General features: G+C 42.4%; 3 protein-coding genes across 6 annotated transcripts; 2 read left to right on the forward strand and 1 right to left on the reverse strand.

Moving 5' to 3' along the window:
- The first annotated feature begins 358 nt into the window (after window positions 1–358).
- samd1a (sterile alpha motif domain containing 1a) lies at window positions 359–8,788 on the forward strand. 3 transcript variants are annotated; one of them, XM_020640944.3, is made up of 7 exons: window positions 359–874; window positions 3,381–3,735; window positions 4,351–4,490; window positions 4,606–4,669; window positions 6,536–6,620; window positions 7,097–7,211; window positions 7,443–8,788. In XM_020640944.3, the coding sequence occupies exons 1-7, from the start codon at window positions 512–514 to the stop codon at window positions 7,587–7,589; spliced, it is 1,269 nt and encodes a 422-aa protein (XP_020496600.2). In that variant the 5' UTR covers window positions 359–511; the 3' UTR covers window positions 7,590–8,788. The 3 variants fall into 3 exon arrangements, with proteins under 3 accessions (XP_020496600.2, XP_020496598.2, XP_020496599.2); XM_020640942.3 differs by having other exon boundaries at window positions 362–874; window positions 4,348–4,490; XM_020640943.3 differs by having other exon boundaries at window positions 363–874; window positions 4,348–4,490; window positions 4,609–4,669.
- Window positions 8,789–9,282: 494 nt separating this feature from the next.
- Window positions 9,283–15,683, reverse strand: tecra (trans-2,3-enoyl-CoA reductase a). 2 transcript variants are annotated; one of them, XM_020640945.3, is made up of 12 exons: window positions 15,518–15,683; window positions 15,024–15,369; window positions 14,384–14,435; window positions 14,246–14,290; window positions 14,023–14,126; window positions 12,212–12,327; window positions 11,896–12,001; window positions 11,735–11,807; window positions 11,597–11,640; window positions 11,440–11,497; window positions 11,256–11,344; window positions 9,283–10,085 (listed from the first exon to the last, which is right to left on the reverse strand). In XM_020640945.3, the coding sequence occupies exons 2-12, from the start codon at window positions 15,189–15,191 to the stop codon at window positions 9,912–9,914; spliced, it is 1,029 nt and encodes a 342-aa protein (XP_020496601.1). In that variant the 5' UTR covers window positions 15,192–15,369; window positions 15,518–15,683; the 3' UTR covers window positions 9,283–9,911. The 2 variants fall into 2 exon arrangements, with proteins under 2 accessions (XP_020496601.1, XP_065821127.1); XM_065965055.1 differs by having other exon boundaries at window positions 15,024–15,386.
- Window positions 15,684–16,960: 1,277 nt separating this feature from the next.
- On the forward strand, window positions 16,961–21,895 carry dnajb1a (DnaJ heat shock protein family (Hsp40) member B1a). Its single transcript, XM_020640917.3, has 3 exons — window positions 16,961–17,536; window positions 18,457–19,046; window positions 19,150–21,895. The coding sequence occupies exons 1-3, from the start codon at window positions 17,326–17,328 to the stop codon at window positions 19,378–19,380; spliced, it is 1,032 nt and encodes a 343-aa protein (XP_020496573.2). The 5' UTR covers window positions 16,961–17,325; the 3' UTR covers window positions 19,381–21,895.
- Window positions 21,896–22,300: the final 405 nt, after the last annotated feature.

Consider the following 22,300-nt stretch of genomic DNA (forward strand, 5'->3'; position numbering starts at 1 on the left):
AATCAAATTTACTAAGCCTTTTGCATTATTCAGCTTAATTCTTTTCATAGTTTGATTTTGTGGTAGGGTAGCTTGTGGAGCCCAAAATTCACTGCTCCGCCTCTGTCCTAAGATTTGATCGTGACAAGGAGAGAGAGAGGCCCTCGTGATCTAGCTTCATTAACCATCAAAGGCTGAACGTCAACAGTTGTCGGTGTCACACTTTGTAACTCGTGAAATAAAGCGTCACCTTCTGCACCCATTGTGGCGCACTTTGGGACGGTGTGTGCGCCCTGGTCTTCCAGGACTGCAAGTTCCACCTTAAAAAACCCCTCGAGTGAAACTTTTCGCTTTAACTCCATCGGTCCACCTTAAGCGCACACGCAAACGCACTCGCAGGAGGCGTACAGCGAGGTTTCCGCTTCTCAGTTGGGCTTGAACCGCGACTCACGAAAAACACGGTGTGTAACGTAAAAGGTTGACGCACTAAGGTAAGAAAAAAAGAAAGAAGAAATCAAATCGAGCAACAACGATGTCTGAATCAAAGTACCGCGAGTGGATCCTGGACACCATCGACTCGCTGAGGTCTCGTAAAGCCCGGCCGGACTTGGAGAGGATTTGCCGAATGGTCCGGAGACGACACGGGTCCGAGCCCGACCGAACCTGCGCAGAACTGGAGAAACTGATTCAGGAACAAACGGTTTTAAAAGTTAACTACAAGGGCTCAATTTCATACAGAAACGCCGCCAAGGTTCAGCGCAGAAGCAGGAAAAAAGACGATGCAACGTTAACGACGGCTGCGAGACGGAGCACGGTGGAAGAAGCCAGTCATTCTGACTTGAGCAACGGGGACAGCGCTTTCGGTCCTGTGGACCAGGACGACGAGGATCTGGAGGTTTGTGTTTTTAGAGGAGGCACGGCACGAGCTCACATCTCATTGTCATAGCAGCTTGTGAAATTAACAGGTGGAGGTAAAAGCTCGGCACGAATAGTACTCCGTGTTTGTGCAGAAACACGTCTTTCTGTGTGCACACGGGGAGTGGTGAGGGGAGTGATTTGCAAGTGCACCCAAAACTGCCGCAGACGGGGAGCGGCGGTTGGACCACGCTCGAGCGCTATCGAGGTGGAGACGGAAAAAAACGGAAGGTGCGCGTGTAGTCAGAGTGTGTCTCATGTTGTGCACAGCGCCGCTTTTAAAGCACTTCAACCCGGCGAGTCACACACACAAGTGGATGACTAGAAAAGTTGTACCGTCCGCAACAACCCCAGCCACCATTATCAGCTGCAGAAAGCGCTTTTCAAGCCTCAAACTCGGCATTGAGCGAAGGGGAGGAGGGGGACCCCGCAAAGTTAGCAAGACGGTAGTAGAACCAGGCTGGAAGTCCTATCAAAATAAAAGCTTTATTATACCTGCTAACCGAGCCGGCTTTTATTCTGAAAGCTGCAACTGGAAATACACCATTTGTTTTCTCACGAGCTTGTAAATGTGGGAGTGGATGAAGGGGAAAAAGTCTCAAACACCGCGGATAGGAGCCTGATGAGGGACTCCGGGACATTGTTGGGTTGTTGATTGTTTTTCCCGAGGCGAAAAGCGAGGGCGACCTCCCTAGGCAATATATGAGCCACGCATCCTCATTTGTAAACCCATGACGAGATCGCACCGCATCCGTCTGACTTTCTGCGATTCTGCAATGCTCGTCACTATGTCTAGTCCTGTTTTAAAAGGCAACCAACTCCATTGTTATCGTCCCAAAGTACCCCCAGTAAAGGTTTTTGTGGCTAATGCGTCTGTTTTTTCGGGTAAATGGCGATTGCCGACGCAGTGCATAAAGTCGAACCCCTGGATCCATTATCGGACGGGGAGCCACGCTCGGTCACGTCTACTGCTTGGTTTCGTCTGTTGTTGTGGCCTCTCCCGTCCCGTACAGCAATTACATCACTTCTTTGTGTCAGGAAACTGCTAGTTGACATTATATTTAGGGTAGCCACATCTCCGCTAAGTAATGACATGTGTTGGAGGCTTGGAGCTGGTAACACGGCGACACATGAACTAACTAAAGCCACCGCAAAGTGTTAGCAGGATGCTCCATCCGATTTGGGTTAAGCTGAGATCAAATTCACTTTGTTCTCTGAAATGCGTGAATGTCCCTACAAAAAAAACGATCAATCTCCACTACTTCAAAGAGACTGTTTGTATGGGCTTGCTAATAAGGCTTAGCCCGAAAGAGATGGTCAGATGCAGACAGCGGCGTGTCCGATAACGGACTCATTGTGCGTTACTCTTTATGTTTGTGCCTACAGTAGCTACATCATTGACCCGGCACAAAGTCAAAGTAGTGTAGCAGTGGAGGTAACCGCAGCTCGCTGTGCTCGGACTGCTGCGTTTATCTGTCCGTGGAGTCAAAGCTCGTTTTTTATAATTTTTTTTTTTTTTTAATCTCCGATCCGGTTTTTTTCTGTGTCTCGGCCCCGTGAAGCGCTCTGTGTAAGAGCACTGACACAATGGCGAGGTCTTTACCGCGGCTCCCAACTCCATGCGCACTTTGAAGGAAATTTGAGCAAAAACCGAAAACGCCTCCCATCGGCCCTTTCTGTGCTCTCCGTGTGTAAGAAATCAATCAATACGGCCTGTAAAGATCGGGACGCACCGGGCACATCCTCTGTTTTAATGATCAGTCGGTGTGAAAACCCTGCTGGATTCATATCCTCTGGGGTACATTGTGTTTTTTGTGACCGTGTCTTGGTTAAACTTATGTGAAATGCAATGCGATGGGTGAATGCCGTGCATTCGGCTCTTTTCACAGGAGCGGGGCGGGCTTTAGTGCGCTCTTGTGCTCTCGACTGCTGGGTCTTGGACACGCAGTCGCACACAAGGTAATTCTTCACTCGGGGCGCCATCGACTTAAAACCCCCAGCGAAAGGAATGCGTACATTTTCCAAAAGTATTTACATACAGGCTACTCTACAGATCCATGTGTTCAATTGTGTGAAAGCCGTGAAAGCCCTTTTGCGGTAGAGGAGCTCAGAGTCTGTCGCGGAGTGAACACTGCACCGCGAAAACGGGACGATGGCATTCAAAGGCAATAATTTACGAACCACAGCGGTCAAATTGCGACATCTGTGTGAGTCGTGTGCGTGTGACACGTTCCGCCTACAATTAGTACTCAGTCATGTCAACAATCACCAGTGCGAGGTTTATAGTTGTAGTCAAATAATGAACTTGCATGGTTTTTCTTCCACTGAAGCTTGTTGTTCTCATGACACTAAGCCAACATTAGGACACATGTAGGTTTGTTTAATTATTCCCAAAATAAAGATTATGTAATTATCTTATCATAAAATCATCACTTGCGGTAAAAAAGTTCAATGATATAGAAATAATACTAGATTATGTTTTGCAGGCTGACACATCTGTGGCAATGGACACAGACAGTAATGCAGATGAGGAGGGGGCTGATGAGAGCCGGGATGGTCAGGACCAACCCTCTCCTGGCCGCACCGATGAAGATGCCTCTGTGCACTGTTCCACTGTGCGAGCTGTCTCTGCGCCTTGCTCCCCCTCTGGCACCCGGCCTGGCTCCGGCACCGGCTGCAGCCCTGCCCTGGGTCTGGACTGTGTCTCTTTCCAGAAGGTTGGTGAGAGGCCCAGCTCCTTGCCCCCATCCAGCCCCAGGGCCCTCACACACAATGACTGGGCCTATCATTCTGCTGTCTGCCCAGTGGAGCGCCAGCACCCAGGAATGCAGAGAGACAAAGGTATTCACCCTGCTAGACACAGTCCAATATGGAGCCCTGAAATATTGTTGCATCTGCAAGCTCTATGTTTACTTTGCAATGGGGATGAAGAAGGGATGGGAGCTGGGTGGTAGGATGATTGACATGGTTGATGATGGCGGAAATGCCTTATTTGATGACCACTTGTGGAGAAAATAACACATTTCCCTGGCTAATTGCACTAAAGTTTGGCAACTGTGACAAAAAAATGAAATGATGATACTTCCCTAAAATTCAATTCAATTCAATTTATTTTGTATAGCGTCAACTCATAACAAGTGTTATCTCAAGACACTACAAAAAGCAGGTAAAATACCTTACTGTTTGTCTGTTAACATTACAAAAGAGCAAGTAAAAAGACCTTACTTATTGTTATGTTACAAAGACCCGGCCTATCCATCATGAGCACTTTAGCAAAGCAGCAAAAGTTACAGTGGTAAGAAAAAACTGCCTTATTAAAAGGCAGAAATCTTCGGCCGGATCCCCGGCTCATGATTATGATTGAAAAATCATAATATATGTGATTAAATGGCCAATGTATTTTTTTTATACGCTGCAGCCCTAATCTAATGCACATGGTTTACTCTGTATTAGCAGCAGCCACAAAGCCAGCAGTCCTGTCTGTAACTACCAGCCCCATTGCTTTAAAGAACAATGTGAAGAAGGAAGAAGGAGGCAAGGCAGAGGACAGTGGCATTTCAGCTGACCAGTTGGTACCAGACTATGCAGCAGGGCTGGTAAGTGACCTCACATACTTTTGTGTCAATCACCATCACCTGTATGTCTTCTGCTTTTTGTCCCCCTTTTCATACCTGACATATTGTTTTGTTTCATTCAATTTTGTTTGGCCAGCAGGACGAGACAAAGATTGTATCTGATGGAAGACCACAGCCGCTGTCTTTGCCATCTGACAAATGTGAGTAGCAAAGTGTCTCATTGTTTGTTTTTTAAAGCTGCTGTGAAGCCGGCCGCTGCTTTGCTGCGAATTAATTGATCATTTGGTTACTCTCTCACGTAAAAGATGTTGTTTTTTTATAAGGACAAGTGTTAGTGAATTATAAATGTATTTATTTTAATGCATTTGTATATTTTGACAGGGACAGTGTACAGCCAATTAGCTGTACCAGAGTTAGCTACAAGCTAATTAACATCTGTAGTCTCTGGGCAGGAGACAGAGACAACATCTCTGTTAAGAATGACAGCTTATGTTCAAAATACCATACATACTATGTTTTGCCCCGAGGCAAGATTTTAAGAATGCCCCACAAACTTCTTGCTGCTGTTTTGCATCCAGGTGGTGCTCCTTCAACTGTTAAAGGCGACACGGAAAAAACATGCTGCGCCTTTGCAATACGGCACTATTAACAGCAGTGCTTGTAGAAGTGGAAATGCAGAGTCTTGATTCATTCAGAAGTTGATGCATCGTGATTTCTTGTCAAGAAAAATCATGTAACCACATTCCCCAGTAAAAGAAAAAACATGCAGCTGACTAGATGCCGTTGACCGTCTCAGAGAGCCATGATTCTGTTCTCGTCAGAGGTTTCAGTGTGATGTTTTCGTTTGTCATAAAACACAAACAGCAGTTTTCTGTGTTTTCAATGGATTGCCCTCAGGATTTTTCTTCATTGAAACAGAATATGACCTCCAGGTTTTTAACTCAAGACAAGTGGTTATAGATTTCTCTCTTTAGTGAGACATTACCAAGAGACCTCTGAGCTATTATTCTCCCGTGGCATGGGAGGAATAAACACCACTTTGTATAGCACTTGTGCTGGGCCTTGATATGGTTTAAGTTAAGGGAGCAGATCCCAAAAAGAATCTGGAGTCTCTTCCCTGTCATGTGTCACATGTATATGACGGCAGCCCTGGCAGCATCCTGGTGCTGTGTAGTGAAGGGTGCTGTATCAACACCTCATCCACTGTGCCCTCACTGTACTGAACCGTGAACAGACTCTAATAGAAAACATACTGTACTGTGACTGTAGAGGCCACAGGCTCTTCTGCTAGTACCAAGTAAAAGGCATCACCTGAATTTAATCATCAATCTGTTGAAATGTGTTCAACATCAAAACACTAAATGTAAAGAATGAGATTTATATCTATAAAAAAGTGTCTTTATATTTAATTTTTCACATTGATGCAGGACGGTCAGAACAACCATTGCTCTCATATGAAACCCCATCTTCTACCCTGCAGTCACTGTCACTCACTTGAACTGAACACACCTTTCATGGCCCATTTTATGTGAGATACCAATGTTGAAGCACCTCATTGTTTTTCTTCTGAGTCCAAAAGGTAGATAAACAGTCTCTGTTTGTTGCATTATGTGTATGAGAAGGAACAAGAGGTATGAAAGTGTCGGTCTGAAATGAAAAAAGTTGTTTTGTTGGCCACTATTGTGTTCTCTTTTTCTCAGAAAAAGTCGATTACTGAAGTGATTTTACCTGCACCGGATTAAACTGTCACTTTAATAGAAACCAGTGTAATAAACTCTGCAAGGGATTAAGTGATCGTTCACTCGTCTTCTCACACACTCTCACACCCGAGACCACATCACCCCCGTCCTTCATAACCTCCACTAACCTGGCTCCCCCCTACCTGTCTGAGCTCCTCCATCGGCACACTCCCACCCGCACTCTCAGGTCTGCTGACGCAAACCTCCTCCGCAAACGCTATATAAGACTAATTTATTTATCATTATAATTTATTATTATTAAAGAAATATTGCATTTTTATTTATAGTTGCATTTGTGATAATTTAGCTTCTGTTTTTTTTTCACAGATACATTTAAGAATAAGATGGATACATCCTCCTTCACAGCAGTCAGCGGAGACGGTCTCCTGAATGGGGCTAAAGGAGACGGAGTGTGAGTACTCTGTTTTTAACGAAGTCATTTACTATTCCTACTGAGATGAAATTGAGCAGATTATTAAGACCACCCCCCCCCCCCTTTTTTTTTTTTTTTTTACAATAGTTTAAAGGTAATGTTTGTAATTTATCAAGCATAAACTGTTTGTCATATTCAATCAAACAGTCCTTACACCCCGACAGCAATAAATAAATCAAGTGTTCTGAAAAAGAAGGAGCCCCAATGTGATGTGGCTTCTCATATCTTGCTAGTTTTCCAGAATTACCAACCCTGCCTCTAATATGCATGTCTCTACTTTAATGTTTCAGTTATTGTCTAGAATAAGAATTTGACATTTTTCTCCCGAACAAGATCCCTTTTTTTTCAAATCATTTCTAAGCTCATTGCTAAAAAAAACAACAACAAAGTGAGACTTGAAAGAAAGTCACTCTGTGTTCATGACGTCTCTGAATTGTCATCTTATCTTCCTCCAGCTCTGTGAAGAAGGAGAAGGTTAGCCAGAACTTGTTGCAGTGGACTGTGGCAGATGTGGCCAGTTACTTCACAGCTGCAGGCTTTCCAGAGCAGGCTGTGGCTTTTCGATCACAGGTCAGTGCAGTACCATAAAACTACCACAGAGGGCGCCACCTTTACACTGTAAACAACACAATATTCCATCAATACTCTGAGTTTTCTTTAATATGAATTTAGCATGTTATAGCTAAGTAAACTCTATAAACAGTGAGTATAAGGAGTACCTATTTAAGAAAATAACTGAAGAATACTGAAACTAATGGTAGACGCTTACTGAGCAGAACGTTTTCTCTCTCTCCCCCGTAGGAAATTGATGGGAAGTCCCTTCTCCTAATGCAGCGCAGCGACGTGTTGACTGGTTTGTCCATCCGACTGGGTCCTGCCCTCAAAATCTACGAGCGCCATGTCAAGGTGCTGCAGAGGACCCACTTTCTGGAATGTGAAGACCTCTAAAGCAATGACTCATAATAGAGACAGAGAGACAGACAATGCTGAAATGACTCGAACGTGCATGCAGTGCCCCCTCCCATCTGGATCCTACCACCCCCCTTCATAAACAGACTATGTAGAGGGTGCGTGGAGGGGGAAGGCTGCGGTGGAATTAACTTTTCACTGTGAGAATGACCAGATACTGAAAGACACTCATCCTACCTCTCATTATGGTCTTTGGTATTCAAATGGTTTTCATTTCACCTGTGTGGCTGTTCCATTGCTTTGTCAAAGACAGCAATGTTCCTAGTGTGTTGTAAAACGGAGGACCAATGACTTTTCTGCAAGTGCCAGCCATTGATAAGGAATCTGTTGAATGGGGACCGAGCCTTGCACAAATTGGACCACCGACGGGACTTACATTCCCACAAAGATGTGAATGCATACAGCTGGGAGCAAACTGTGCAGACGTTTTGGGTCCATGAGAAAATGTTGGTTCCCGGTGGCTCTATAATTCCTCCATGCATTCTTGTTTTTGTCTATTACGGTACCATCTATTTTGTCTAGATAGTGTTGTAAGTCACACAGATAAATGTTGAGCACATTTAATGTGCTTTCATCTTTTTCTCAAGTGAGAGAATGAATGAAATGTCATCAAAGTGCTGGTGTCTGCAAAGCTGCATCGAAAGTCACCAGGACTCTGATATTCCTGACTTATCATGTCACCAGAAGCTGCTGATGTTGAATGATGTCTTCAGTGTCTCTGAGATGTAAGCAATATTATCTAATACTACCTGCTGGCAAGGCAATATGGTTCATTTTCCCCTCTTTAAAAAAATCCTATTTAGATTTGACTTTGGTCCAACTTAATACATTTTAGGGAACATCTGCAGAAAGATGAGACTTTTGAAGCCGAATGGAATTTACATTCACACATAAGCAAAATCAATTAATACACTTGGGAAACAGTTCATATAATAGTGGATATATGATTTTAAAATTGAATACAGCTGCTCAGTGCTTGTTTACAGAGCAGATACCTTGATCATATGCAATATTTTATGTTATCATCCATGTCCAGTGTTTTTTTTTTGTGTGTTGATGTTAGTCTCGATTTGGAACATTCCATGATGTAGTCTTTTCTAATGTATCTCTTTTCATTTTTATCTGTAACATTAGAACTTCTTCCAGAGTCACAAATAAAGCCTGTGCCTCCCTGTTCACTCACTTGTTTATTTAAGTCACAGTTAGAGCAACAATGTGCATCCAAACAGTTGTTTCAGTGGGTCAGCGTTACCTCGAGAGGGTGTTAAAGTATGACAAAGTGATGGCCCACGAGAGTCACATTTAAATACTGTAGAAAAAACAACAACCAACTTGAGATAGAAATCCTGCCCTACAGTTGTGTGTCTCCTGATAAACTATGACTGTGAACTTATTTAAGGCATTCAAAATGTTGAAGTATCCAAAATAAACAAAATTGAATCAAAGTTCCGCATTTAAACCAGAGGGTTAGTCTATGCAGAGCTCGGAGAATAACTCCTTATCCAATTTTGGAAGCACCATCAGTTTCTGTCTGCACGACTCTTAAGATAAGTACAAAAACAATAAGTGGGAAACAAATCCTCAATACTCAAAATGCAAAAAAACAAAACAAATGAATACTAGATACATGATACACTGATGGTGAATTCATGACTGAAATAATTTCTCAAACTTTGTCATTGCCTTGTGTTTTTATTTTGTTCAGTTTAGTTTTTTTTTAAGTCTGGGCATGCTGTCTGCAATGTTGTTCTCAAATGTATCATTCCTAAACCCGTATCACAAATACAGTTAACCTATGTAGGAATCTGCATATAATTTGTGACCCAGAAGCCAAAAGTTGTCACCTCCAGGCTGCACACTAGTTTAGCAATGCAGTTTAGCCTCAGTGTGAACCATGAGGAGTAGTGTGCCAACATTGAAAATAATGGTATATTTCAAAAACTAAACAACACTCTTCATCAAACTTGTTAACAAAAGTACCAAGTTTACTTTCCCTCCTCTTGCTCTTTAAAATCACACACAACATAAAAATTAAGACTTTGTTGCATTCACCTCTGAAGGCTTCATCGTCTGTAACAGACGTGCATTCATCAGACTCTCAGAGTAACTGCCGCCCCTTGTTATGGAGTGACATGAAGAAAATGTTACAGGGAGATCATATGACCAAAATCCATCCGTGCAAGTTAACCTTAGCGCACACTTTTCTGACATCCAGAACAATGGAGGGGCCCTGAAAAAAAGGACTCAATCAGCGATAGGGCTGAATATGTGTAACAACTGTTATTTTGACTGTGCCAGGGTCTACAGGATGAAGGGGAGGATGGAGGAGCGCAGGGTGGGATAATCTCTGAACTCCTTCAAGTAGCTGCGGTGTTTGCCTTTGGCCCACACAGTCATCTGGATGAAGGCCACAAGAGTGAAGAAAGCCACAGGCACACACTGGGTCATCACTGTGAAGCCGATCCAGGAGCCCAGCTGTGAACAAGAAGTTTGCAAACACACACACACACACACAACCACATGCACACACACACACACACACACACACACACACACACACACACACACACACACACACACACACACACACACACACACACACACACACACACACACAAACACACACACAACCACATGCACACACACAGGGCATTGAGATCATAGTACATCTGCAGAACAAAACCAGTAGATGGCAGTAATAATGCATCCAATGCAAGGGACAAACAGAGGTACTATAGAGTATCACTTTCTTTTGTAACCTAGACAGAAACACACAGCAGTTACTTAAATCATTTTTTTAATGTTTATTTTTGGGGCTTTTTATGCTGTTGTTTAGAGACAGGACACTGGATAGAGTCAGAAATCAGAGAGAGAGAGAGAGAGAGTGGGGAACGACATGCAGGAAAGGAGACACATGGTCAGAATCAAACCCGGGGCCATCTGCTTGGAGAACTATGGCTCCGTACATGGGGTGCGCACACTAACCGCTAGACAACCAGTGCCCTGAAACCTTCAGTATTTTTCTAAATAAAACACACAATAACTAATAATAAGAAATATATTCTTACCTACAGATTCTTATTCTGAGACAGAACTCACGGATATATCTTATTTCAGACTGATACAGACTTCATCTGTGGACTTTTCCAAACTAAAAACACATACAGGAAAGGGTTTTCTTCTTTGTTCTCTAACAAACCTTCCTACTTAATATGTAATGGAGGGATAATAACAAAAAGAAAGGATTAGAAAACTAACTGGCTGGGTGATCCCGTCTTTATTGGACTATGTAAGCCTGCTGACGCTTCAGAGAAACTTTGGAATACATTTTTGCACAGATTCAGGATTGTGAATTTCATACCCTTATATTAACGAGGAATTTCTAAATGTCCAGTATGAGGACTGAAAACTGCTTAAGTTTCATATGGATAGCTGTAAATCTAATGGTAACCTCATTAGAGGTTACCATTAGATTTACAGCTATTTGCATGCAAACTGTTTTTATGACTGGCTAATGAACATTTGATGAAATATCTGTGTGGCTGTCAGAGCTGACTTTGGAGCCCAGACATTTTTCAAACATATCCTTGTATTGGTTTCATAAAGACAGACACAATAGCAACTATGATCATTTGTTCCACTTACCTCATACGTGTAGTTTGGACAAGAGACAAGCCAAAAAATCCAAGTGAAGGGGTTCTTAGTTGGGTAGGGAATCCTCTTTGATTTTGAACCTAAGAAGATGCGTGAACACACACACACACAAACATGTTATTACAATTATTTAAAATGCTTATTAACATAATATGCATACTATTAAAATGCTCACCTGGTAGTTTGAGGTTACGAAGAGCCACATGTATGGAGAAATTCCCTACTTGACAGAACTGCAGAAATAAAGACACCCAAAGACAAATGAATACGTTAATACATTTTATTTGAATTTAAGTCAAGAAACAAACTACTTAAAATTATCTGGAACTTACCAAGAAAATGTACAGCCCTGTATTCACCTGCTGCTGCCCGTAATCTGTTGAGGAGTCACAGAAAAAAAATGGATAAGGAAGGGGGTGGTGAACTCTGACTGATGAGTTAAAGGGAGAACTGCAGCGCTCTGCACTTACAGGCTGTAGTGTAGAGAGGGTGGTTGATGTAGTATGCCATCCATGCTGCAGTGGCCCAGTAATAGCCACAGTTCTGGAATAGAAGGAGGGACAATAGTAAGTCAAACAGTCAAAGTATGGTATATGTTGAACGACCCATTCAAATTATGCAGCTCACTCACCTTAAATATGTTTCTGAGAGGCATGGTCCCATGGGAGATACGATGAACAAAAAGTGTCTCCAGGACCCTCTTGATGTAATGGAAGGAGTGACACATACACGCCAAGCTGCAGAAGGAAGAAATCAACTCTCATATTAAGCTGTGTTTCATAAATTTGCCCCTGCTGCAGTCAATTACACTTGGCCCTGCTTCAATGTCTACAGCGGAATACGCTTCTGGAATGTTTTTCATGCTTTGTGTGAGTATGTTTTATATCCCGGGCTCGCTCTCTTGGCTCTCTGCAGCATCGTGTAAAACATGTGAAGCTGATACTAACTGTACAACCCAGTGCTTGCTGCTGGTGAAGTCATATTTTGGAGAGTAAATGAAGGGAAGGCGGAAGTAGAACATTAAGTAGATGATCAGTGGGCCAACACACTCTGACAGGAACACCTGAAATGAGCACAGAAAACAAACAGGATTTAAATGTATTTTTCTTCATTTGAAGTCAGAAGCGTGAGAAGAAAATACAAGCACAGAACACAGCAGTCATGAAAGAGAATATGAAAATAGTGACATTTAACAGCAGTACATAATTACTTCTCTAATAACAATGCAGTAATCATTACGATTCAAGTGTTTTCTCTCTGTTAGGTGGACACTCCTCCATCTACCGAAGGGAAAACATGCAACTGACACCAGACTGGCTCTCCAGCTACGCCGCCTCAGCACTCACAACCATTTAGTGTAACAATAATAGTATTCAACATGTGCCCATGAAGAGAATAGGACACCTAGACAGCTTGTAATACCAGCTTTCCACAGATGATATGAGCAAGTGATATAGCACAGCTGACAGTGAAATGGACCCCTGAATCAGCACCTTCAGCAGAGGCCTGGCTCAGCATGCCTGACCAACAGCTACTGCTGGTGGTCTCTGCTGGGGCACCTCATGCCCCTCTGCCCTCAGTGACATTAGTCTGAAGACAAGCACCATGCTGGCGGGGTTGGGCCAGGGTTGGTAAGGACAGAGAATGTACAGAGCAGGTCGGCAAGTGTGAGTAAAGAGGCAAAGTGAGAGGCAATTGGTCAGGGGGGATAAACACCTTTGAGAGAAATGAGGTCATGAGATTAGATGTCCTAGGACAAAGGACAGGCGGTGCAGAGAAAAATGGACCACAGCGAATCACCTCTGTCTGTCACTGTGGGTTGATATTTACATTCATTGCTTGGGTATGACACTTTCAATATGTATCTAAAGTATGGGACAATTCTAAGACAATTCCAGACGTTTTGCTTGTTTAGGACAATGAAGTACAAATCCTTTGTTATTATAAAAGCAGGCCTAATTGTGTTCGTTTGATTTTACAGCTGAATGATACTCAAAAGGAGAAAGAAAAAGGGCCATGTGAATAAGAAATATATTTTTTAGAAACTAAAAAATATTGATTATGGGGCGCAGATGGTCTAGTGGTTTGATTGCGCCTCATGTTCAGGGGCAAGAGTCCTCAAAGCGGGTGGCCCGGGTTCAAGTCTGACCTGTGGCTCCTTTCGTGTATGTCATTCCCCACTCTCTCTCTCCCTGGTTTCACTCTCTATCCCCTTAAAAAAAAAAGGCAAAAAAGCCCAAAATAAATCTTAAAGCCCACAAGGCCTTGTCCCTGTAGCAGAAGCCTGGCTCTCCCAACGTCCTTGACTTCCAGCCACAACCACCGGACTGTGTCGTCCCCACAACCACCGCCGTCCTCATTCACGCATGGTCTGCTCCGACCTCCACCTCAGCGGCAAGGAAGTGTGGACAACAGGAGGAATACAAAGGAGAAATCCTTCCTACATATTATCTCATTTTTCATTTGTAACATAACAAAGAGTAAAGTCTTTTACCTGCTCTTTTGATATATTAAATAACAAAGAGTGAGGTCTATTACCTAGTTTTTGTAAAGCGTCTTGAGATAACATTATGAATTGGCTCTAGACTCCAACCTTGGTGAGATAATCTGTATTGCTTCACAAAGGAAAGTTGTCCATTGAGACCTATTCTAAATGCATGTTGTAAAGAGTACTTTGGATAATACTAACTGTAACCTTAGTGCATGCATGACTTCATATCGTTCTAAATATTGTGTGTCTGTGCACATGTTGACTCACGGTTCCCCATGTGAGCTGGGGTCCTAGGTCACTGAAGTAAAAATGGGCTGTGGTTCCCACAGGAAGCGTCTGCAGTACTTCCTCATCCCTTAGACACTTGGCCTCTAAAAAACAATCCAGTTCAAAACAATCAGCCGAGATAAGATAAGAAATAAAGAAAGCACTTCATCACAACACCTGTCAGTCAAATGAGTTCAGTAAAAAGAAAATAAAGCACACGTACTTGGGTCCAAACGCAGGGACTGTCTGGCTGGATACCACTTTGGATCTGTTGAGACAGAGAAGAACTTCACTCTTTGAAAACATGTGAGCGGATTTTTAGAAAATCAGAATAGTGAAATCATTTGTAAAACTCACTCACATGATTTTTGAAATAAAGCTTTAATATCCAACACAGTGGCAGTCGGCTCCACCTGCAATCAATGTAAAACCACGATTAAGATATAAAAGTACGAGTATCATTATGGTGCAGGCTGCCACAACTGACATCTCTTTTTACTTGAGGCATTTTCACGTCTTCTGGAATTTGTCAGACTTGCATTTTGTTCACTATACTTGCTCACACAATCACGTGTGTCTGTCTGCCTGCCAGTTGGCCCCGTGCAGCACTGGCATGTACTCTAGCTGGAATAGAAAATGCCTGCCAGATGAAAAGGGAATTCTAACTTCCTAACTGCAACCTTCGTTCAGTAGAGAGGTAATGGCTGACCCTGAAATTTTAACAGACTTCACCGCAGCTAGGTCATTTGTTGAGCTACTTTTAGAACAGACGTAAGACGTTTAGAGCGTCAAACTTTCAAATCAATGCAATTGGAGGTGATAAACTGTAGTAATTCATATCATCTATGGCATGCTACCAATTCTTGACGCTCTTTTCTTATAAGACTTAAACATACTGTATGTGACGGCATCAAAGTAAGAACAGTCAGTCTTCTCAAAATCATTATGGTCAATATAAAAGGTGAGTGTAATCAGAAACCTTCAATCATCATGACACTCACCTTGTCCAATAGCAGCAGTTTCTCTTTAGTCTTTAAGTCCACAATCTCCACCTCAAAATAAACAATCCTTTTGGCCTTTTTGGGAGGTTTTGGCTTTGGCCTTGGTGCAGACTTCTTCTCAGCATCTGATCCATTGACACTCTTTGCCTCTAAGGCGAGTACATCCATGTTGTTGTTTGATCTCAAACCTCAGTACCCTGGTGAAATAATCTGTGATATGTCCAGTGACTCTGGTTGTCCTCTGCTGGTATGGAAAGCAACCCCCTGCTCACCCTCTGCACAACTGTCAGTCCAACTCAAGCGTGTCGTCTCCCGTGTCTTGGGGACTCTCCGAATAGCCCTCCACCTCCAGGAGAAGAGTGACTGAAATAAGTTAGATCATAAACACATTTTTCCCCCCTGGTGGAGTATGTGTGTGAGAGAAGGAGGAAATGAAGGGAGGAGAAGTGGAAGGAGTGTATGCCTTGGAAATATAAAGTGGACATCCTTCTTACCTGAGTGGAAGCCTCTTCATGATCCACAGCCCCCCTTCATGCAACGAAACGCACTGAAGACGAAACCGGAGAGCACCAAGACATAATCCACAGCGCGCCATTTGCAAGGCTAAATATAAGTTGCCTGATTTGCTCTGCACCAGCTTGGTAACCTTGGGCAGCCACATGCAGCCCTGCAGTGACAAATGCCAATGTGCTCTCATTAGACCTACAAGACAGAAAACATCTTCTGTATGCTCTGCTTCTAGCTTTGTTTCACAGTGACGGGCCCCACTAAAAGCCTGATCCACGGGATGAAAGTTCTCCACATGCCAACACAACACCCCTCCCCCTGTGCCCAAGTGTTGCTGGTATATCTTTTCTTCCTGACCTCCAGAAAACAACAAACATGTTAACTTCAGGGCCTGTGTGGTTCAATGTTTGTCTTCTCAAAGAACAACATGGTTTATAAAATACTTCAAGAAGGTTGGCAGTGGGAGAAGGGTGGAAAAAAAGAAAATGCTGATTTGGAGAAGATCAAAGATGCCTTTCATCACACAGGGTCAACAACTCATCGCGCATAGCCAACTGCATATCTGTGTTCTGTGGTCTATTTATAGTCAGAAGGAGCTGTCCAAGCCAGCAGCACATAGCGGTATCACTGTTTGCATTCCAAGATCAGTTTTGCGTTTTGTATTTGAAGATAAATCTTGTAACATAATGCCTTTTTTTTTTTTTAAATACTGCTGATCAGAAATAAATGTGAAAAAAAATCTAGATTATAGGCCAGACATTGGCCTAGTTCTTTTTGAAAGGTGGTCACACGCAGATATGACACGAGAGGTATCCTGTAACATGGTACTCCATGGATCACTGATCTCTAGAGTGTCCTGGTTAGAGGAACAGTCATTTTTACACTCTAGAGCAGTGGTTCTCAACTAGTGTAGCCCCAGAACTCACCACCACCTCCCTAATGAGAAATCAGAAAATCACAAATGAGAAAACTATCATTTTTAGCCAGCTACACACATCATAATTTGAAATTGTGGTGTGAATTTTGAAAATCAAAGTCATAAAGGTCTGAATACACTTTTTTTTCTAATATCTATTTCTTATAAATATAATTTTCATAAACAATTAGAATAAATACATGAATGTTAAAAGTACCGCATGGAAGTAAATCCTACTGTATACAAACATTACCTATGGGCAGCAAACGCACCAAGAAGTGGACACACCGCGCATGCGTGCTAACTAAATATTACGCATAAGGCCGATGACCGATCTAAAATGCATGTAATGAGTTGTAAAAATCCCATTAAGTGATTCAATGTTTAAAAAAGCTGCCGAAAAGTTCATATTATCTAGTTTGATTTTCTTTTAAACACAGATACTGTCACCTCTTGATATACGGTATTCTTCGACTCAAGCGAAACCGGAAGTCGTTGGGAGTGAACCCTCTTGGCTCGATAATGTGATGACGATGACCCACATCAGCAGCACCAGCTTCTTCCAGAAGTTTCCTCGCAGGGTTTTCAGCTCGGCGGCGACACACAGACGCCCATGTATGACCATGGTGTTCAATGTTGTGTGGTTTAAGTGAAGTTATAGTATTTCTCGTCGTCTACTGGAATAGTAAAACGTTGTCATCTGTGTGGGACAGTTCAGCTTACCTTGACAGTTAGCCAGCTAGCTACATTCCGCAGCGGTGACAGCTGCGGCGGAGGAGCCTGTGAACCTGGCCCACTCAGCGGACATGCTGGATGTGTAATGAACTAACCCTGAAGATGTTGTTTATGAAGTTTTAAAGGGGCTGACCGGTCATTGTTATGGGTAAGGATTACTACAAAGTGCTCGGGATAGCAAGAGGTGCTTCCGAAGAAGAGATCAAAAAGGCGTACAGAAAACAGGCCTTGCGTTATCACCCGGACAAAAACAAGTCTCCTGGAGCAGAGGATAAATTCAAGGAGATTGCTGAAGCCTATGATGTCCTCAGTGATGCCAAGAAAAAGGACATTTATGATCGCTTTGGAGAAGAAGGTAATGGAACAACTCCACCCTCCCAACCTCCATACTTTTTATTTATTTTTTCTAGTTTTTGCAAAAACTTTTCATACAACTGAGAATGTTTCTGAAATATTTTGCAAGCATAGAGATCCTCTCTCCGGCTCTGTTAGATGCTTTTGGTTGATTAATCCAACCCTCTTCTTTCAGTAGCTAGACAATAAAGGTGTGTGTGGTGTGTGTGGTGTGTGTGTGTGTGTGTGGTGTGTGTGGTGTGTGTGATATGGATGGAGAACTTGCTAGAAACTGCGAGTTCTTTCCTGTCCTGTAAATTCAGTCCTGACCTCAAAGTGGACAATCTGACTCCGTGAGCCTGAAATGTGACAGTTTGTATAATTACAAGATGCATGGACAGAGACAGGCGTGTGTGTCCTTAAGGGAGTTAAAAAAGCCAAAGTTGAAAACAGATTGCATTGATAAGAGCATTATGAGAACTAGCAGACAGTTCTATTTCCTACTTGACTGTTATATTCTCACAGGAGACTTTATTTAATTTATTCAGACATGGGTACATGTGTGGTAAAGTGAACAGATGCTATGCTAATAAACAAGAAAAAAAAAGCTATTTAGAATTGATTTATGACAAAACAAAAAATAATTAATGTAAGGCTTTTAATTAAATCAAAGTTTGTACTAAAGGGTAATAATGTATTTGGGTGAAATACATGAGCTTCATTCATTGTTTGTTTACATGATCTGTTCGCCTGCTAAAGTCCAACTGAAACAGGATATTTAAATATCTGTATTGATATTTAAAAATGATTCAATCCTACATTTTCTTCTTTTTCCCATGTTTTGATATATTCATAGATTGAAGTCTGTAATAACCAACAACTGGCCAATAATGATTTCCACTCATGAATATGTTATCTTTGGGTTATCTGTGTTCTTCTTAGGACTGAAGGGCTCTTCTGGTGGCGGAGGAGGTGGAGGAGGATCAAGCGGCCACAGCTACAACTACACCTTCCATGGAGACCCTCATGCAATGTTCGCCGAGTTCTTCGGCGGCCGCAGCCCTTTCGATCACTTCTTCTCTCAGAACGGAGAGGATGAAATGGACATCAATGACCCTTTTGCACCATTTGGCATGGGACGAATGGGCGGCATGGGCGGCTTTCCCAGATCCTTCAAATCTCACCCAGGAGGCCCTCACAGAGCGCACGAGAAGAAGAAGGACCCGCCTGTTGTCCATGAGCTGAAGGTGAGCCTTGAGGAGGTTTTCTCAGGATGCACCAAAAAGATGAAGATATCCAGAAAGAGAATGAACCCAGATGGCTGCACCGTGCGAAGTGAAGACAAGATTTTAACTGTCGACATCAAGCGCGGCTGGAAGGAGGGAACAAAAATCACTTTTCCCAAGGAGGGGGATGAAACTCCGACCAACATTCCTGCAGATGTGGTGTTTGTCGTCAAAGATAAACCCCACCCGGTGTTCAAAAGAGAGGGCTCAGATATCATTTATCCTGCTAAAATCTCCCTCAGAGATGTAAGTAATCGATAAAGTTAGAAACTATGAATATTAAAAACTCAGTATTAGGCATCTGATTCACTCCCCCCCCCCCCCATCCTTTCTCTCTGTCTCCCTGCAGGCGTTGTGTGGATGCACGGTCAACGCCCCGACGCTGGATGGCCGGACCATCACTGTGACCTCCAGAGACGTTGTCAAACCTGGAACCAAAAAGCGTATCGCTGGCGAAGGGCTCCCTCTGTCCAAGTGCCCCGAGAGGAGAGGAGACATGATCCTGGACTTCACCGTGAAATTTCCAGACAGACTTGGCCAAAACACACGAGACGCACTCAAGCAGATCCTCCCGCCCTGACTTGAAGCGAGGAAAAGCTTGCTCTGAAAAAGATGTGACAAGTTAACATTTCCAGTCCTGAACATTTGAAGCCTGTACGAATCAGGCTAAGGGAAGATTAATTCCAGCTGCCTGAACACCAAATCCGTATTACTTCCTAGTAACTTGTCAGTTTAATGACTGCGTTCAGACAGAAGAGCTGACTTTACTTTGATTTGTGCGATCACTTGAGGTTGAGTAACAGTATTAAGTAACAGTCTGCCACATTGACAGACCAGATCAGGAACATTTTTTAAAGTAAATATCTAAGGCAGTGATGTGGCACCAAGACATTGACATTGTAGAAAGCTGAGTGTTTTTGTTTGAAGTTAAGTTGCAAGTTTTCATATAGCTAATGAGTAATACATTTGTGTGGGTGCTTTAAGGTAGAACACAGCCAGCTTAGTAACAATACCTCAGGTGCAGTGGTGCAGACTTTGACGTAGCAACGGGCACGTTTTTTGAATGATGTAAGTGAAGCTTAAATACAGGGAGGTGGTAATTATGGATTGTTTAATGAGGAGGTTATGATCTGATGCATTCTTTCAGCAGGTATACGGACACACTGACTGAAGTGCATCACTAAGATGGAGATGTAAACTCTGGAAAAAAAAACCACATCTGCAGAAAATGCACTAAGTGAAGGTGAGGGACTCGACTTTGTCCTGGAAGCATTCCTGTTTTTTTTTGTTTGTATTCAGTTTGTTTTTTAAAGGAGTCTCCTCCAATCATATCACAGCTAACTTTGGCTACATGTAGGAAAGTCTACAGAGGTGGAACTCATTGGCAAAAGTGCAATCTCCCCAAAGCGGTCTTTAGCCCTTTTTCAGGCTGCTTCCCCCCCCCCCCTGCAAAAATGTCATATTAAGCTCAGCCATCATCCCGTCTTTGGACATTCATTGATTCCGCAACGGTGTGATATTCTTGTCCCACTCTGTGAATCCTCATTGCGTTTCGGTGTTGCAGAAGCACTCACCCGCTGAAACCGTCTCACGACAGAGGCGTTACAGAGGGAGGATCACTTCAGACTCACAGGGGCGTTATTATCGCTGCTCCAAACGGCAGTCTGCATAGGGCTTGTGATGACATTTCTCTTCATGTCTGTAAACAAATTTCTCCATATGAATGCCGACACAGTTTTGTGTTACACCTGCTGTTAAGAGTCCATTTGCTGATACAGTTGTTAACAATGACCAGCGCTTTAGAGAATACTGGTGTATCCATCAAACTGTTACCGACAGCTTCCAGGATCTGGCACCATTTATACTCTGAGTATGTCGATGTCACTTCAGTGTTTCAGCTTAGTACACTCAGTCACAGCAGGCCATCGTTTACATGAGCCCATGATCCAACAAACTCTCAAGAATATTCACCAAACTCTAAATAATAATGGTGCACAGGCCTCCATCTCATCTCAAGATTTGGAGATAGAGACTGCATGCTGCAGGGAAGGATTATACACATTTTAAATCTAGGAAATAACTCAGCTCAGTTCATCTGAGTTTAAGGAGACAGTTTCTTATCAGGAGGGGAAATAAGTCAGTTGTCTTTTTTTCTGTTTAAGATAGCACACCTTCAAAAATGTTTACTTGTTGAGCTGGCAGTGCAGAGCCTATCCCATGTGAAAAATGTTTGCACAAAGAAGAGCTGTGCCAAATAGTTGTCCCTATTTAATTATGTCTGTGTGTGTGTCCACAAGTATGTCGAGAGCTTGTTTTTTCCTGTCATGTGTGACTGAATCACTATGAAAACATTTACTCTTTTAAGCTAAGCAACGTTCAGAAGGTTGAGTATGATATTTGTGTCTGTTTGTCTTCCTATTTAATCTAAAGCCAGTGCGTTTACGTCTTTCTTTTAATTCTGTTTTTGAACCTTGGGTCATCAGTCTTGCATGAAATATTGCTAAAGGCTGAGGTGTGAAAATACCTTTGAGCCCCCGATGTAAATGTCTGCAGAAGATATTTCTTATCCCTCACAGCATTTAGCTCCAAGATGTCCATCACCTAGACGTATATTTAGTTTCATATTTCAGTGGGGATAAAAAAGTCACTGTTCGACCTGTTTGTGAAGCTGTGCACCTTTGACTGTGGTGAGGATTGAAGTTTGTGAAGCAGTTCATTTTTCTTTTTGTGTGTGTGTTGATGTGACTGTCACAACGTCATGGCAGTGTTTACTACATCCTGCTCCTGCTGGAGTTTTTAAGTTACACAAACATGTGATTAACATGAATGTAGAGATGTGTAATCTCTGTTATGTGTCCTTTTTTTTTTTTTTAAAGGATGCTTGCTGGTTTTTCCTTTTTAAGGGAAAGATGCGTCAGCATCAGTGTGTGTTACCTCTTAATCATGTTTAAAAATTCAAAGGTTGGGGTTTAAGAATATATCATTTGTAACAGCAAAACTTTTATGAATTCATAATGTGAGGACATTTTTTAATGGATCTTTCCTATGCTGTGTTGATTTGCATTTGAACATTAAAAAAACTGGCTGTTTAATCATTTCTCGCCTAGATGTCGGTTACTAAAAGATTTGATCGATTCAAATGTTTTCCTCAAGCTCCTCTTTGAAAAAATACTTTAACACTTTCCTCTTTATGTTACATTTTATTATGAACATTTTGTAAAGCTGTAGTCGATAATTTCTTAGCAGAGGATTAATACACAACAAAGTCATTTTACCCAGTAGGAAACAAAGTAGCTCATTGGTCAGTTGTTTTCTTTCACACTGTAAAAAAAGTAACTACACTTGCAGAAATTAACGACAGTGAAGATTGAAACATCTTTTATTTTTTTAAGGAAAGAAGCATTTCATTAATGTTTCACATCTTGCTGTAGTGGTTTAATAGTTCCCTAGTTTAGTAATCAATATAGAAATATACAGTATATATTTTTATTGTTTATTTT

Source organism: Labrus bergylta, chromosome 16, assembly GCF_963930695.1.
Source record: "Labrus bergylta chromosome 16, fLabBer1.1, whole genome shotgun sequence".
In the NCBI taxonomy this organism is placed as follows: Eukaryota; Metazoa; Chordata; class Actinopteri; order Labriformes; family Labridae; genus Labrus; species Labrus bergylta.

What these genes read in the sequence shown, in the direction of transcription:
- tecra (XM_020640945.3), bottom strand. Translation starts at nt 15,191, where the DNA reads ATGGATGTACTCGCCTTAGAGGCAAAGAGTGTCAATGGATCAGATGCT. An exon ending in CCCAGCTCACATGGGGAACC is followed by an intron (nt 12,328 to 14,022) that starts GTGAGTCAACAT and finishes TGCTCATTTCAG; the next exon opens with GTGTTCCTGTCAGAGTGTGT. An exon ending in TCGTAACCTCAAACTACCAG is followed by an intron (nt 11,345 to 11,439) that starts GTGAGCATTTTA and finishes GCATCTTCTTAG; the next exon opens with GTTCAAAATCAAAGAGGATT.
- samd1a (XM_020640942.3), top strand. Translation starts at nt 512, where the DNA reads ATGTCTGAATCAAAGTACCGCGAGTGGATCCTGGACACCATCGACTCG. An exon ending in AGGACGACGAGGATCTGGAG is followed by an intron (nt 875 to 3,380) that starts GTTTGTGTTTTT and finishes TATGTTTTGCAG; the next exon opens with GCTGACACATCTGTGGCAAT. An exon ending in CTGTGGCTTTTCGATCACAG is followed by an intron (nt 7,212 to 7,442) that starts GTCAGTGCAGTA and finishes TCTCCCCCGTAG; the next exon opens with GAAATTGATGGGAAGTCCCT.
- dnajb1a (XM_020640917.3), top strand. Translation starts at nt 17,326, where the DNA reads ATGGGTAAGGATTACTACAAAGTGCTCGGGATAGCAAGAGGTGCTTCC. An exon ending in TGATCGCTTTGGAGAAGAAG is followed by an intron (nt 17,537 to 18,456) that starts GTAATGGAACAA and finishes TGTTCTTCTTAG; the next exon opens with GACTGAAGGGCTCTTCTGGT. An exon ending in CTAAAATCTCCCTCAGAGAT is followed by an intron (nt 19,047 to 19,149) that starts GTAAGTAATCGA and finishes GTCTCCCTGCAG; the next exon opens with GCGTTGTGTGGATGCACGGT.